We start from the raw sequence: 15,181 nt of genomic DNA on the forward strand, positions 1-15,181 counted from the left end.
TAAATCGAGCGATCAAACCTTTAAACAGTTAGGATTGTCTCGAATTTCCATTTGGTCAAACCTTTAAACAGTTAGGACCAAAATCAAAATCTCCTCTCCTTCCATGAACGAGAGGTCCATAAATCAAGTGATCAAACCTTCCTACAGTTAGGATCACCTCAAAACTCCCACCTGGTCAAACCTTACTACAGTTAGGGCCACAGTCAAAATCTCTTTTCAATTCATTTTGTGAACGAAAGGTCCAACTTTGAATTGGATAATCAAACCTTATGACAGTTAGGATTATTCAAACCAATCCAAATTCTCTAAGTGGAGATCCTACTTCGAATTTCTTTTACACCAGGAGATAGAATATAAAATTCTTCCTCTCCGATTTCGGGTTCATCTCTACCAACAAACAAGAGATCAGGAGATAGAATATAAAATTCTTCCTCTCCAATTTCGGGTTCATCTCTACCAACAAACAAGAGACCAGGAGATAGAATATAAAATTCTTCCTCTCCATCATTGGGTTCACCTCTACCAACAAAAAAGAGATCAGAATACTCCAATAGGTATACGAGTCTAAACTATTTCCCTAATCCCAACAGGAAGTTTCTGGAGAATATCACTCGGAATATTCTTAAGAATAACCTGAATACTCCAATAGGTACACGAGTTTAAACTGTTTCCTTACCCCCAACAGGAAGTTGCTGGAGAATATCACTTAGAATATTCTTAAGAATAACCTGGCTACCTCCCAATGGGTATATGAGGTTAAACTATTTCTTGAACACTCCAATGTAGTATACGAGTATAAACTATTTCTCCATTCGTCGACGGCAGTTCTAATTCAAGACTTCGATAACGGTCACGCGATAAACACAGCACCGGAGGAATCTTAGCTATTCTACTAAGCATTGAATAGGCTAAAAGATGAAGAAGTCAAGGATTGAAGCCATTCACAGACCATTCTACGCAATTTCCTCAACAAAGTACTGAAGAAATTACAAGGAAAACTTATCATATCCAAAGTGTCCCAGACTCCTCTCTAAAATGATAAGTCTGAGATACTTTGGAGGGGGTATCTGTAGGCGTCAAAAAATACTTACAGACATCCAAATACCAGCTTAAGAGGAGATCATCCAAAGATCAAAAGAACACAAGAAACACTATAGCGCGGTAACTTATGGTGCCGCGGCTATTATAGGGGAGTGCTGCGGCGGTTACAAGATAGTTGTACGATGATTATTTGAAACCCACGTGGCAGCATATCAGAGATAGAACATGTGCTGGCGTGGACAAGCAGTTAAACCATGAAAAAGGTGGTTAAAGGTCGTGGGAGAACGGTTTCAAGCACGATGGAACGTGCTGGTAACCGTCTCTTTGGCCGCGGCAGCCCACACTGCCGCGCCAATAGCCGCGGCAGCCCACACTGTCGCGCCAATAGCCGCGACAGTTTCGACTGCAGCGGCCAAAGATGGATTGTCTGGTCGGTTATTTCGCTTCCATTTCAACTGTTGTGCATTGCTACCCCTATAAATACTTCCCTAGACACGAAATAAAGGGGGAGATTGGACAGAGAGCATTTTGGAGCAGAAGAGACTTGAGTTTTTGGTGAATTAGAGTAAGAGAGAGAGTCTTCCTTCTTCACAAATATCCTCAAAAAGCTTTTTGGTGATTCCTAGAGATCTAAGCTCAGACTTGATCTTTGGAAGAGTGAATATCTTACATCGATAAGATATTCGCTTTAAATTCTTACTTCGATAAACGAAGGAAGAATTCCCAAAACCTTCACGATTCAATCAGAATCTGTGAATCAGTGGTCCACGGGCTAACGCACCCCCGGCACAGGCAAAGATCCCACGCAAGCAGCGATCCAAACAACGATTCTGCGTTTGTTTCTAAAAAATTATAATTTTCCTTTTGTTGTGTAAGAGAAGTCTTATAAAAAGACTATTTCTTTTGAATTTGTTGTAATCGACCGAAGATATAATGAATTCCACAATGAAACTAACTTTTGACGAAAACAACGCCGATCCTCCTCCAGAAAAGAACGGCCCACAGAATCCGCCATCTCATTACGTCGCCCCACTGTCTCCTCTCCTCTGAAGTGTCTCCAACTGCCATGAGCTCGGCACCAATGCAAGAAAGAACCCCTACTAGAACTAGTACGACGGGTAGCCTTTCTGCCCATACATCTCCTCCAACTATTGTGGACTACTAGGGCTTCATACCAAAGGGACTTGGTTGCAACCCATATATGCCTAGTACAATTCCTAACATAGGAAACAAAATACTGATTACCTCCCAATGATGCCTCCATGGAAGGCCCCCAATGCCTGACTGAACACCTCCTAAAAGACCACTCAATCGATGGATAGAAGTGCCAAACTCCACCTCGGTCTTCTCGCTCATCCCACTGTGCTCAAAGGACTTCAATTTACAGGTCATAGCACTCCTCAACAATCTATGACCGACATAACCAATATTATACCCCAGCACCAAACAATGTCACAGTCTAGCCAAAGAAGTTGTCAGCGCTCTATCAATCACCATGCTCCCAAGCAGATAATACTAGTTACTCCTCCTGACGTCCTTCATCACAATCATGGACCCCAATGTAACCTTCAAGCGAGAATCCACCAAGGTCACCCTATAGCCTGCTACCTCCAATACACCAAGTGAAATGATGTTCTTCCTCAGCTGAGGAACAAACCTCACATCAACCAACTCCCGAATCATCCCGTCACTCATCCGAATCCGAACAGTATCAATACCATTAATTAGGCATATGTGATCATTACCCATAAGTACAACATCCCCTCTTTCCAACTCTTGAAAGCTGGAGAACCAATCCCTCCTAGGACATATGGGAAGTAGCACCTGAATCCAACATCCACTCGATGGAGTCGGCAACACCAACTGACGGAAGAGCTGGGCATGAATAGCCTGAAGAATCTGAATCTGAAATGTCGCCACTAGCCTTGGTAACATTCAACTCTGAAGCTTGAATAGCTTTCACCTTATTCTTCCCGGCTTGTAATTTTGGGCATTCGGCTTTCCAATGTCCATCCTCTCTACAAAGGGCGCACTGATTCCTACCAACTACAAGGTGCCCCCCTCTAGACTGCGACATCCTACCACGGTTTGGACTTCTAGCTCTTGCAACCAATGCCCCTGCAACCGGCTCAATGGAAGTCTTCTTGTCCTTCTTTCTAAGTTGATAATTCACAAGAGCCGCGGTGACCTCACTATACGAAAGAGATGTCTTCCCATTAATAAGAGTGAGGACGAATGTCTCATATTCCTCGTCGGGCAAGGAACTCAATAACAACAATGTCTTATCCTCATCTTCAACCATAACATCTACATTCGCCAAATCTGCAAGTAGCTTCGTGTAGTGGTTCATGTGATCACTAATGGATGTCCCCTTCTTTAATTGGAAGCGATAAAGCCTCCTCTTCAAATGCAAGCGATTTTCGACGCTTTTCGTCAAATACTTGCCCTCTAGGACTTCCCAAATCTTCTTTACCGAAGTCTCATTCATCACACCATATTTTAGATCTTGAGTAAGACAAGAACTAATCACACCACACGCCATTCTATTCATTTTCTTCCAAACCTTCTCATCAATGTCGTCCGGTTTCCCGTCCAACTCCAACGTATCTCCCAAATTTTGCGCATTTAGTGTATCTAAGACTTCGCATCTCTAAAGTCCAAAATTATTTATGTCATCGAACTTCTCCACATCTATCTTCATAGAATGGATATTCAAACTTTGGACGGTCTTCAAACTAGAAGAACCCTCCCTACTTTTATCTTTTCCGGCCATATATCTCAAAGCACCCAATAAACAATTGCGGAACAAACAAGAAATAGATCCAACTTGAAAAAGATAGAAACTTTACCACAAAGATCTCACTTTTATCACCAATCGAAGCTCTAGATGAACTTCCCAACTAAGCTACACCTCCAAAAAGCCCAAGCGTTTCCCGGAGCTTTGATACCACTTGTTGGAGAGAAACCCCTATGCCGAGATCCAACCAAATAGCCGAGAGAAGATAAACAACACACCAAAGAAAGCACAAACACAAGATACACCAGATTTTACGTGGTTCGGCGAGATGCCTACGTCCACGGGACAAGGAAGGAGGAGTTTTCACTATTAGAAATCAAGAGGAACAAACTAGGGTTACAAATCTCACAAAAAACCCCTCAACAATCACTCTTGATCTCTCCCAAATACTCCAACAATAGAAGCCCAAGAAATCCCCCACAATGGCTGCTAAAACCCTCTTGCCTAACCCTAGAACCGTGACTTTGGGTATTTATAGAAAACCCAAATGAAACGGGTCTGCAAACAGAACCAGCCCAAAACCTCTGCGGCGGTCGAACCGTTGGCGGTCGACCGCGATCCATTCACGGTCCAACCGCCACGGTGGACCGCTCTCTCCCAGAACACCTCAAATCCAGAAACTTCTTGCGATCGAAACGTCACGGTTTGACCGCAACAGGTCCAGACGCACAGTGAACGCCTGTACAAGGCGAACGCGGTCGCCGGCCAGAATCACCCGCGGTCGACCGCTCAGAATCCCGCGGTCGACCGCCAGCCTGCCAAACAGCTATTCTGAGCCATCAACTGCCAATCCTACAGTAAGATGATCAGTTCACATGTTTTTCGGCTAAAAACATAAATAAGTTTGATATTACAAACTTGTTAGCTAGTAAATGTACTAATAAAAAAAATTTAAATATGATAAGTAGTAATTTTGATAAACATAAATTTTTTTTTTTATGTAAATTATTTTTTCCTGACAATCATTAACCAGCGGCACCTATAGTGTGAGTGGAGAAACATGAATGTGGTTTGTGTACTTGTATAAAGCACTGGCTCTTGCTTTCATTTGTTACAACCCAATATAGTTGGTAGAGCTCGTCATTGCTTCCAAGAAAAGGTCCTTACAGGCCTGCAGGCTTTGTTGGCTTCCCCCGATTGTGTGCATATCTTATCTTACAAGGTAGGGAAAAACAACGAGCGAAAGGTCTAAGGATGTGTTTGGCAATCAACTAAAAACTAGATCAGGTTCAACCCTGACCGAGTTTTACTATAAACCAATTTAACATTGGACCACTGCTCCTTGATCCAACACTAAATTAGTTTTATGGTCTCTTTTTGGCCTAAGAAACACTGGGTGAGGCTAGAGCCGATCTCGTTTTTTCCCAATCAAAAGCATACTAAAAAACTGGGCCAAGTTTAGTTCTGACCCAGTTTTAGGAGTTTACCAAACACATCTAATATTCTCTTAAAACTTTTCTATGAATTGCTTAAAATTTTCTGATTGTCGAGAATGCCTATAATTATGAGGTGGATAAATAAAATTGATTGATACAATGGACCCCATAATTAAGTGGGCTTTTACACAATTTAATTTATTAATATAATACATGGGTCCATAAAGTGAAAGGAAGCTTATTGGTAAGTCGTAGACACCCTTTATGATATTGGATATAGAGGATCACATGGTCCTTAATAAAAAGGTTGTTTGGTTGGCCCTGTATTAAACAAACTGATTTTGTTTCGGACCTAGGGGAAGATGGTTCAAAACAAAAAAGCATTTAAATGCCAATTTTGATCTTAAAAAATTGGGCCAATATTAATCTAAGTTTGTCCAAATAAATTTTTTTCTCAAACAGGTTTGAACCTGGACCCATTTGAAGAATTGTCAAAGACGCCCTAAAGGCCAATATAACTTAAACTTTAATAAAAAAAGTTAGATTTGATAAATAGCCCTGTCACCTCTAAAATAATTAACTTAACAAGAGGGACGGAATTGCAAGTACCCCAATGATACGAGGGACCTATAATGTATTCAGCGATTGGAGGGACTAAGTTCAAGTTAAGGAATATAATCAGGGACCAACATGAAAGAAACCCAAGAAAGTAATCCATAACCCTACAACGCTAGTCATGGTGACGGGTTATCAAGGGACTCCATGTTGGCCAAATGTATATAAATTACCATGATTTTGATAAGGCTAAATATTATAAAACACCCTTAACTTTGGAGAATTATCAAAGCCCCTTAACGTTCAAATTATCATAACCCCCCAAGCTTAATTAGGGCTTATTAGAAAATCCCTTTAACTTTGAGATTAGGGGGATTTTCTGATAAAATCTCAAAGTGTAAAACAGTTTTCTAATAAAATTTGGAAGCTAAAGAAGGATTTTGTAATAATCTCTACAGAGGTGTATTCTGATATTTAGAAGTTAATTAAAAGGGTTTTTTTCAATTTCTTTCTTTGCAAAGTTGGTGTTTGGGCTGAAGTAGTAATGCGAAGCTTGTCCTGCATTTTGGATTCAAACTAAGACAACGTAGTTACGTAGGGACCATTTAATAACAACGTGACAGAAAGCACCCTGGTTTGGTTACAACAATGCACTACTGTATATTTTGATAATTAAAAACAGTACTTTTACGCTACTTCATTTATTGTGTTCTCATTTTGTTTCTCTAGATTCCCCTCTATATTTTACCTGTAATATATAATTGCATTCTACTTTTGTTATGTGTTTCTGTGGTAAATCATGTTTAAGAAATGGATATTGTAGAAACCAACAAGCTTAGATCAGATGGTAGCTATTTCTTGAATCCTAGAAATATTGGTTTTAATTTTTCGTTTATTAAATTGATCATGCATGTATCCCTAATCCCTTTTCGGTTTTTTTAACAGATGGTAGCTATTTCTAGAACCAAGGGTTGTAGTCTCTATAAAATGACTCTATTTTAAAGATGGTTTCTAGAGGGAAAACCATTAGATTTAAATTACCATCAATTAGTAAATGTTGGATTCTTTTATAGAAAGCAGAATGAGAACAACTTAATCTTCATAATCATTTTCCTACTAATCTTCATAATGTTTTTTTTTCTTATCCTTTGCATCTATATTTTTGATCAAATGATTGTCCCAACAATTGTATAACTTTGTTAGTTTTAGTTTGTTATTATAGGATACAAAATAAATTGTGGGCTATTATATGCTGCTCCATGATTTTTAGATGACATGTGAAAGTCATTCGCATTGAGTAGCTTAATATGTTTTAGGAAAATGGTAAAGGCACACCCCCAGGCACAGCTTGTGCCACACCCCCTCTCTCAGCTACAGTGCACGGGGCCCACACATGGGATAAAATATCCTATGTGTGAGCCCCGTGCACTGTAGCTGAGAGAGGGGGTGTGGAACAAAATGTGCCTTTAGTGCCACCCTATGTTTTAGATCATGTCTAGTAATTTTGATGTATCATATCTGCAATATAACAGTGAAGACTGAAGTTCACCATAAATGAGAGTACCAAATTCGGTTTATTCTGAAATAAAAGTAGATACCCGATAATAACTCATTTTAAAAAAGTAACCGCTACAGATCCCCGCAAAATAAAATAAATAAATAAATAAATCATACTCCCTTTAAAAGTACGAGTTTGGGAAAAAAATTTCATGGTTAATATTACCCTTAACTTTTTAAAATATTACATTGTTATCCTAATCTATTCTAATTATTCTATCTTCTTATTTAAAATATTACATTGAAAATTATAAATTTTACTTATTTCAATTCAGTGAGAAATCTGAAAAATATATGCTAGCGAGAAACTAAAATTTTTTTGACTTTGGAGAAAATATCTTGTAAGTTTTGAAAATTACAAAAATACCCCTAAAATTTTAAAATTTATAAAAAACACCTTAAAAATTTTAAACCTATAAACACACTAAAAACCTACAAATAACACAAACAACCCCCGAAAATTTATGAAATTTACAATAAACACACAACTTTTTACAAATTACAAAATAAAACCCTTAAAATTATAAAATTTACAAAAATTCTGATAATTTCTAACCTAACAGTGCATTAAAAACATAGGAATTACAAATATCCCCTATATAATTTATAATTTATACAAAACACCCTTAAAGTTTTAAAAATTACAAACAAACTATTAAAATTTAAATTTTACAAAAGCACCCTGAGAATTTTAAACTCATTAGTAAATTAAAAGCATAGGAATTATAAATAGTCTATAAATAATTTATAATCTGTAGAAAAGGCCCATAAGTTTAAAAAATTGCAAATAGCCCCTAAATTTTATAATTTATAAAAAAACACCATGAGAATTTCTAACATATAGTTATTAAAATGAATATGCAAAATTACTAAGAACCCCTAAAAAATTAAAATTTTACAAAAAATATCATACACCCTTTAAAAGTATAGGTTTAGGAAAAACTTTTCATTGTCAATATTATCCATAACATTTTTTAAAAGAACATAACTAATTAAAAATCTATTAAATTTGAAATTTAGTACATTACAAATTACCCCTACAAAGTTTAAAATTTTTTAATGATTTTTTGTAATTCCTTAATTTCAATGTAATATTTAATAGTTTTGCATATTTATAAATTACAAGATTTTAGGGTGTTTTCTATAATTTTTAAAACTTTTGAGGGTGTTTATTTTGTAGTTTTCTAAATCTTCATTGTGTTTTTAGTGTAATGCATAGATACTTCAATAAATAATGATATTGAAGAGTAAGTTATTCTTAATAGTGTAATGCATAGATACTTCAATAAATAATGATATTGAAGAGTAAGTTATTCTTAAGATTATTAGGCTATAGTTAAGTGTGCACATCACTATTCCTAGGCAGTATAATTTATATATGTAAAAATTTTCAAACAATCTATATAGTGGTTAAAAAGATTTTGACTTTAATGTACTATTTTTATAAATTATATTTAATGTGACCCCAACTGAGTTTGACTGTGGTCATCATAATTTTAATATGTTTGATTGATTGACTATATATGTATATTGATCATAAATTACTTTACTTTCTCACATGAGCTAATATTTGGCGGTTAATAATTTAAATTATTATTTTTAAATTTAATATAAAGAGGAGCTCTAATAACATTTATTTATTTACCTACAGGATAATCCAATCTCAATTCCTTTTTTTTGCTTGAGATTTATTATATAGTTACGAGTATTAAATTAGTAACTAAAATAATAATTATTTATGCTTAAATTAGGATGATTGTAGTTGGTCACTCGCTATGAAATTTTCATGAAGATATACACCTTACTTTCTATAATTATTTTAACTACCCATGTATATTTTATAAATTAGTTATTAATTTGACATATTAAATTACTTTTTCTTTGAAAAAATTTCTTCTTTGACTTTTGGATCGTGTAATCACTATATCATCATTCTAGCGTAGAAAAAACCTCACTCTAAATGGTTTCAAGCTAATGTTTGAGTTAAACTGAAGTATATACTGTTGCTACTATGTGTATATATTTTTTAAGAAAATAATGTCAACATTTTAAAAATAGAAAAAAATATTCTAACATTTGATATTATAAAAACTAAATATAGTCAATTGAGTGATTAGTAAAAGAGAACTTACATCAGAAAAGCGTGAATAATAAGATAAAGAGGAAGGATGCTGATATTGCCAACAGTACTACAAATAGCAAACTACAATGTAAAGTTAACCTATTTTGTGGAGACCACCTACTGACTATAAGCATTGAGGTTTCTATATATATATTTTATAATTTATTAAAAATGTTCATATAATCTTATATAATAAAATTGATTCGGTACTGAATAATAATATCATTATAATAATATTCTTATCAGGGGAAATTCTTCATGAACCAATATGTTCTTTACAATATATAAGCTATACACTCCAAATTCTTGGGTCTTTACAGAGCCAAAAAGTTTAAATACGAGTCTCTAACATGTTGTTCTTATAACAGCAAAATCCACTTAGCAACTGTGAATATTTCAGATGAGTTATATGTCTTATATACAATATAATTGCCCCAGGCAAATGAATTATAATAGCATTTTTTATTCACATCGTTTGGGGTAAGATTTGATAGGGATATTGTATTAAAGAATTTTTTTTATATTTAGAGCTCATGAAGAAATATATCATAATCTCCCTGCTCTAATTTCGCAAGAAAAAATTTATTTATACTTTCAGTTTTACTTCTATGGTACAGAGAATGAGCTATAAAATTGAATGAGATTATTTTATAATATAAATATGAGTGAAATCACAACTAAAAGTTAACGTGAATATGAGTCAAACCACAACTAAAAGTTTAACGAACATATTGCAAGTAAATTCATATACAATATTCCTTTGTGAATTGAATGATCACCCATCTTTTGAAGACTTCAAGATACTAATAAATAGAGATGTTGTACTAGATTAATTTGTTTATAACTCACAAATAGTAGATCACGTGGCCACAATCTGGGTTGAAGGAAACAATGACAATATTTTATTTGAGAGAAAGATTATTAAGTTGATGATCAATCTCACAAAAAACTTTATTTTTTTTACTTTTTTTATCAATTTAAATAATCATGATATTCAATTATGCATCTCAACTAGTAAATAAAAAGATAGAGTTTTAAAAACCCAGGGTGAGAAATACCAGAAATACCTAGCGAGGCAGATGCAATGAACGCGCGACATGCACGTCCACGTGGCACACCGACATGGCTCGGTGCCCGAAGCTCCCCATTCTTTCTCTCTCCTCCTTTACAAACAGGAGAGAGAAAAGAGATAAGAATTATGAGAACAACAGCTCCCTCATTAATGCTCCCCTTTGCTTTCCTAATCCTCGGTCAAACTTCCTCCTCTCTCTCTCTCTCTCTCTCTGGGTGCTTTCCCTCTCTTGTTTTATTTCACAGAGTATCAGTTCTCTTGTTCCTCTTTTTGGCTCTTTCGCTCTGATACCTCTCTCTCTCTCTTCAACTGGATACCTATCCTTTCTATTTTCTTCATCTGTTGGTGTAGGTTGAGAGTAGGAGAACAGAGGAACACCAATCATTGGTATGTTAATTATGTGCCTATTGATTGCTCTGCGACTAGATTTTTTTTTTATGGTCTATTTGAAGGTTTTGATTTGTTTGCTGACATGGGTTTTCTCTTTTAAATGGGGGTTTTAACTCAAATTTGTGACTTTGCGTTGTACGCGAATTTAATAATAGGACTTGATTTCGGTTCATTTTTTTTCTGTATTTCTAGGATTCGGGGGGTGATTTGGTGATTTGGGTTTGTTTTATTTTGTTGATTTTTGGGGTTTTACGTGTCATTGGGATGTTTTCGGTTTATTTCAAGGAGTTGGATTGTTTTTTTAGTTGGGTTTTCTTTGTTTTGGTCGGAAGATGATCCCAAGTTGGAGCTTTTTCTCTTTTTTTTTTCCTTTTCTTTTCCCTGTACTTTTATGGTTTGTTACAGAAATCGGGGCGGTCATGAATGGATTTGGCTACCTTGCAGCTGTTCCTCTGTAATTGAAAGATTTTGTTTTGGGGATTTGGGGTGCCCTTTATTTTTATTTATTTATATTTTTATTTATTTATTTGCCCACATTGTGTTTAATATCTATGGGAGTGTATTTAGATTTATTACATTTTTAGTGGGCTTAATTCCTGCTTGTTTCCAATTCCAATTGATGAGATACTAGACTCTTTCTTTTATCTCCTTCATTTAAATGTCTTTTGATCTTTTGATTGAGGGGGTCGTTTCTCCTTGTCTCAATACTTGAATTGTACAGACATTTTCTAATTTCCACCATTGCGATTTGTTTATTGCATGTTTTTTTTTCGCTGTATGCCCGTTGTGATTATCTTTCCGCAGCATCCCCCCCCCCCCCCCCCCGTTCTCCAATCTATAGTCTTGGAGATTTGGGTTCGTTTTATTGTTTTATTTTCTGGGATTTGTGAGGTTGTGTTTTAATCATATATATCGTGGAAGGGATTTGCATTGGTTCCTCTTTTGTGTGTTGTGGCGTGTACTGATGATTTGTAATGAGATCTGAGATCCTCTTTGCTTTGGTGTTTAGCTTCCTCCAAAATACTTTTGCTTTGTTATGTCTTCCTTCATTTTAATGCCTTAAGCTTGTAACAGATGTTCCTTCTGCTGCAAGAATTGGGCTTGTGTGCGTCTCTCTTTCCATCCCCATTTTAGATTGAAGTTGCTGTTTTTTCCCCGCTTCTTAGATCAAAACAAGAGTTCCTGTCTAATTTTGGGAAAGGGCTGGACCATAATCTTAAAGCATGGATGAGAAAATGACAATCATTGAGGATTGGGCACCTCTAAATCCCAGTCCAAGGACCTTTATGGCAAATTTTTTGAATGAAGAATTCAATTCAAAATCATTCCCTGATCTTTCGGCCGAAAATCGCAGTGAGAAGCCCTTGTCCCAATCTGAAAGCCAGAAAGTGTCGATGATTTCCAAGGAAGAAAGCAATGAGAATGAATTCAATTTCTGCACTAATATGTCGATAGAATCGAGCTTGTTCGATGGTAGAAAGTCAAGCTCAAAAGGGGGGCTTGCTCAGAGGATTGCAAGATCTGGATTTAATGCTCCGACAATTAATACTGCTCGTATTAAGTCTGCAAATATGAGTTCTTCACCTTCGGAAGTTCGATCTCCATATCTAACAATTCCTCCAGGTCTCAGTCCAACAACGTTGCTGGATTCTCCAGTTTTCCTTTCCAATTCTATGGTAAGATTTTTATCAGTGAAAGTGTGCTGTTCTTTTTTATAGAAGTTTTCTATCCTATGGCTGGTAATCTAATTCTACATGCTTTTCGAACGTGTATCTTAGCTTATAGAATAATATCTGAAGCATTAACCGTAGGAATAGACAATGAAGTGGATCTTGCAGTGGTTCATATCTAACTGTATTAGTTACTGTCGACACAATTCTTGTGACATTTGATGTTCTAGCCAGTATCATGAATAAAGTTGTTGCTTTAGTATTATCAGAGGTGAATTTTTTGTGAGTAATATTCGTATCAGTAGCTCTTGTTCAAGATTTTTAGAAGAATGTGTGATTTATGAGCCTAATGGTATTCTTCACCTTGTATATTTTATAATTTAGTTCTTTTAAAAAAAAAGTTCAATCCACTACATAATTTGATTTGTGCAAAATTAATATTGGTGAGCAGCTACCATTTCATGTTCATGCAAGTTACAACATTGAACCTAGCCCTCTGAAAAGTATAAAGTCATCTTATTGGGCCATTTTGAATTGTGTTGATTAAATTATGCACTATCGTTAAGTATATGAATTGTAAGGAGCATTTTGTGTTTGCTATTGAGTTCTAGTATATGTGGCAGCTCCTTAAATTGTTTTTTTCCCCTTCTGAGATATCTGCTAACCTCCTGATGAAGTGACCTGATATTGCTCTATGTTTATATTTTTGTTATAGCAGAATATATTAGATACTTAACATTACTCAAGTTTTCGTCTTTAATATTTTCACAGGCTCAGCCATCTCCAACTACAGGCAAACTTTCATTTTCAGGCAACGAGTCAGCAGATCCAGATAAAAGTAAAGATAACCTCCCTGAAGACGTTGCATTTGGAGGATTTGCCTTCAAACCTCCTCGTAATGCATCATCGTCCTCATACTTCTCAAGCATGGAAACAAAGGTAATTGCTTGTTTTGTCAGCATTTGTTATTTACTACAGAATCTTTTTCAACCATTAATCACCTCAATCCTTGCAGAGTAGTGACCTCTCTTTCCAAAAGCATTTCAACATCCCGGCTAGTGTCTCAGAATCATCAGATACAAAAGCTTGTGCAGATGATAACTCAATTTGCCTGAGGCCGACAGACTCCTTTGTTGGTAATGAAAACTCCTCACCTCTCGAGGACCAGCCAGAAGGAGAAGCAGACACAAAGGCGGAATTTTCCTCATCAGCTGTTGCTGCACCAGCTGAAGATGGATACAATTGGAGAAAGTATGGACAAAAACATGTGAAAGGGAGCGAGTACCCACGTAGCTATTACAAATGCACTCACCCGAGTTGCCCAGTAAAGAAGAAGGTCGAGCGATCTCATGAAGGCCACATTACTGAGATAATATATAAAGGTGCACATAACCATGAGAAGCCTCTCCCCAATCGTCGGTCTGGAGTGCCATCATCTCACCCCTTCAGTGATTCACAGATGGAAGCAAACTTTGATGGTAAAATGCCTGTGTGGGCAGAAAATACTACCACGTCTTCTTCAATTGCTGCTGAGTTTGGTGATCAAACCCAAGATGGGTCTCGGTTTGGATCCCCAGAGGCCGTTGAAGTCTCTTCAACTGTTTCTAATGGCGAGGAAGAGGAGGAACAGGTGACTCATGGCAGTGTCTCAATTGGGGGTGATGTTGAGGGAGATGAGACCGAGTCTAAAAGAAGGTTATTTTCTCTTCAAGTTCTGTGCAGTTGTTATTATCATCATATAACTTGATCCTGATTTGAAGGAATTACTAATATTGATTCAGGAAGCTGGACGCTTGTGCTGTGGAAATGAGCACTGCTTCAAGGGCAGTTCGTGAACCAAGGGTTGTGGTTCAAACGACGAGTGAGGTTGATATCCTCGACGATGGGTATAGATGGCGCAAATATGGACAGAAAGTAGTCAAAGGAAATCCAAATCCGAGGTATGTAGCACTTCTTGAATTTGTATTCTCTTGGCTTACTGCAATCAACAACATGCCATTATTCTTTTAATTTCCAGAAAATATCTTTTGAACCATCTGCTGAGGATCAACTTATCTATGTTTGTCACGAATTTCATGAATTATCATAAGCTAAGGATGAATTTGCTTCTCATAATTAATTGGTACCACCTCAGTTTGTTTATTGCTTCTCCTGGTTTTTCCTGCATTTGCTGAATTTTCAATAGAAATTAAAAATTGAAAACACATTTCATATATCAAATTGGATTCAAATTAAGTCATCTCTACACTTCCTAATAGTTTGAAGTGTTTAAACTTTTACATTGAATTGGATCCATTTATAGGTATTAGGATCGGTAATCTTGAGGACAAATCCGTTGATCTTGAGGACAAACTTTCTTTTACATTGTTCTACGTTAATTTTAGGGAAGATGGCCTTTTGTTTTTTGGGATAGAACAAGAGGGTTATTCTTGCTAATAAACAAAGCAAATTCCTTTTAACAGAAGCTATTACAAGTGCACGAACCCTGGGTGCACAGTTCGAAAGCATGTAGAAAGGGCATCGCACGACCTCAAGTCAGTGATCACAACCTACGAAGGAAAGCACAACCACGACGTCCCTGCAGCAAGAAACAGCGGCAGC

General features: G+C 36.3%; 1 protein-coding gene across 1 annotated transcript in view; it reads left to right on the top strand.

Annotated features, from left to right (window-relative positions):
• LOC109840142 (probable WRKY transcription factor 2) overlaps positions 10,681–15,181 on the top strand; it is a 5,049-nt gene continuing 548 nt past the window's right edge. The window contains 7 exon segments of the mRNA XM_020408661.1: positions 10,681–10,907; positions 11,985–12,586; positions 13,352–13,519; positions 13,596–14,275; positions 14,362–14,520; positions 15,043–15,175; positions 15,177–15,181. The exon segment at positions 15,177–15,181 is cut by the window's right edge and continues 548 nt beyond it. Of these exon segments, the coding sequence (XP_020264250.1) occupies positions 12,134–12,586; positions 13,352–13,519; positions 13,596–14,275; positions 14,362–14,520; positions 15,043–15,175; positions 15,177–15,181 (1,598 nt within the window). The 5' untranslated portion in view covers positions 10,681–10,907; positions 11,985–12,133.

Source organism: Asparagus officinalis, chromosome 5, assembly GCF_001876935.1.
Source record: "Asparagus officinalis chromosome 5, Aspof.V1, whole genome shotgun sequence".
Classification (NCBI taxonomy): domain Eukaryota; kingdom Viridiplantae; phylum Streptophyta; class Magnoliopsida; order Asparagales; family Asparagaceae; genus Asparagus; species Asparagus officinalis.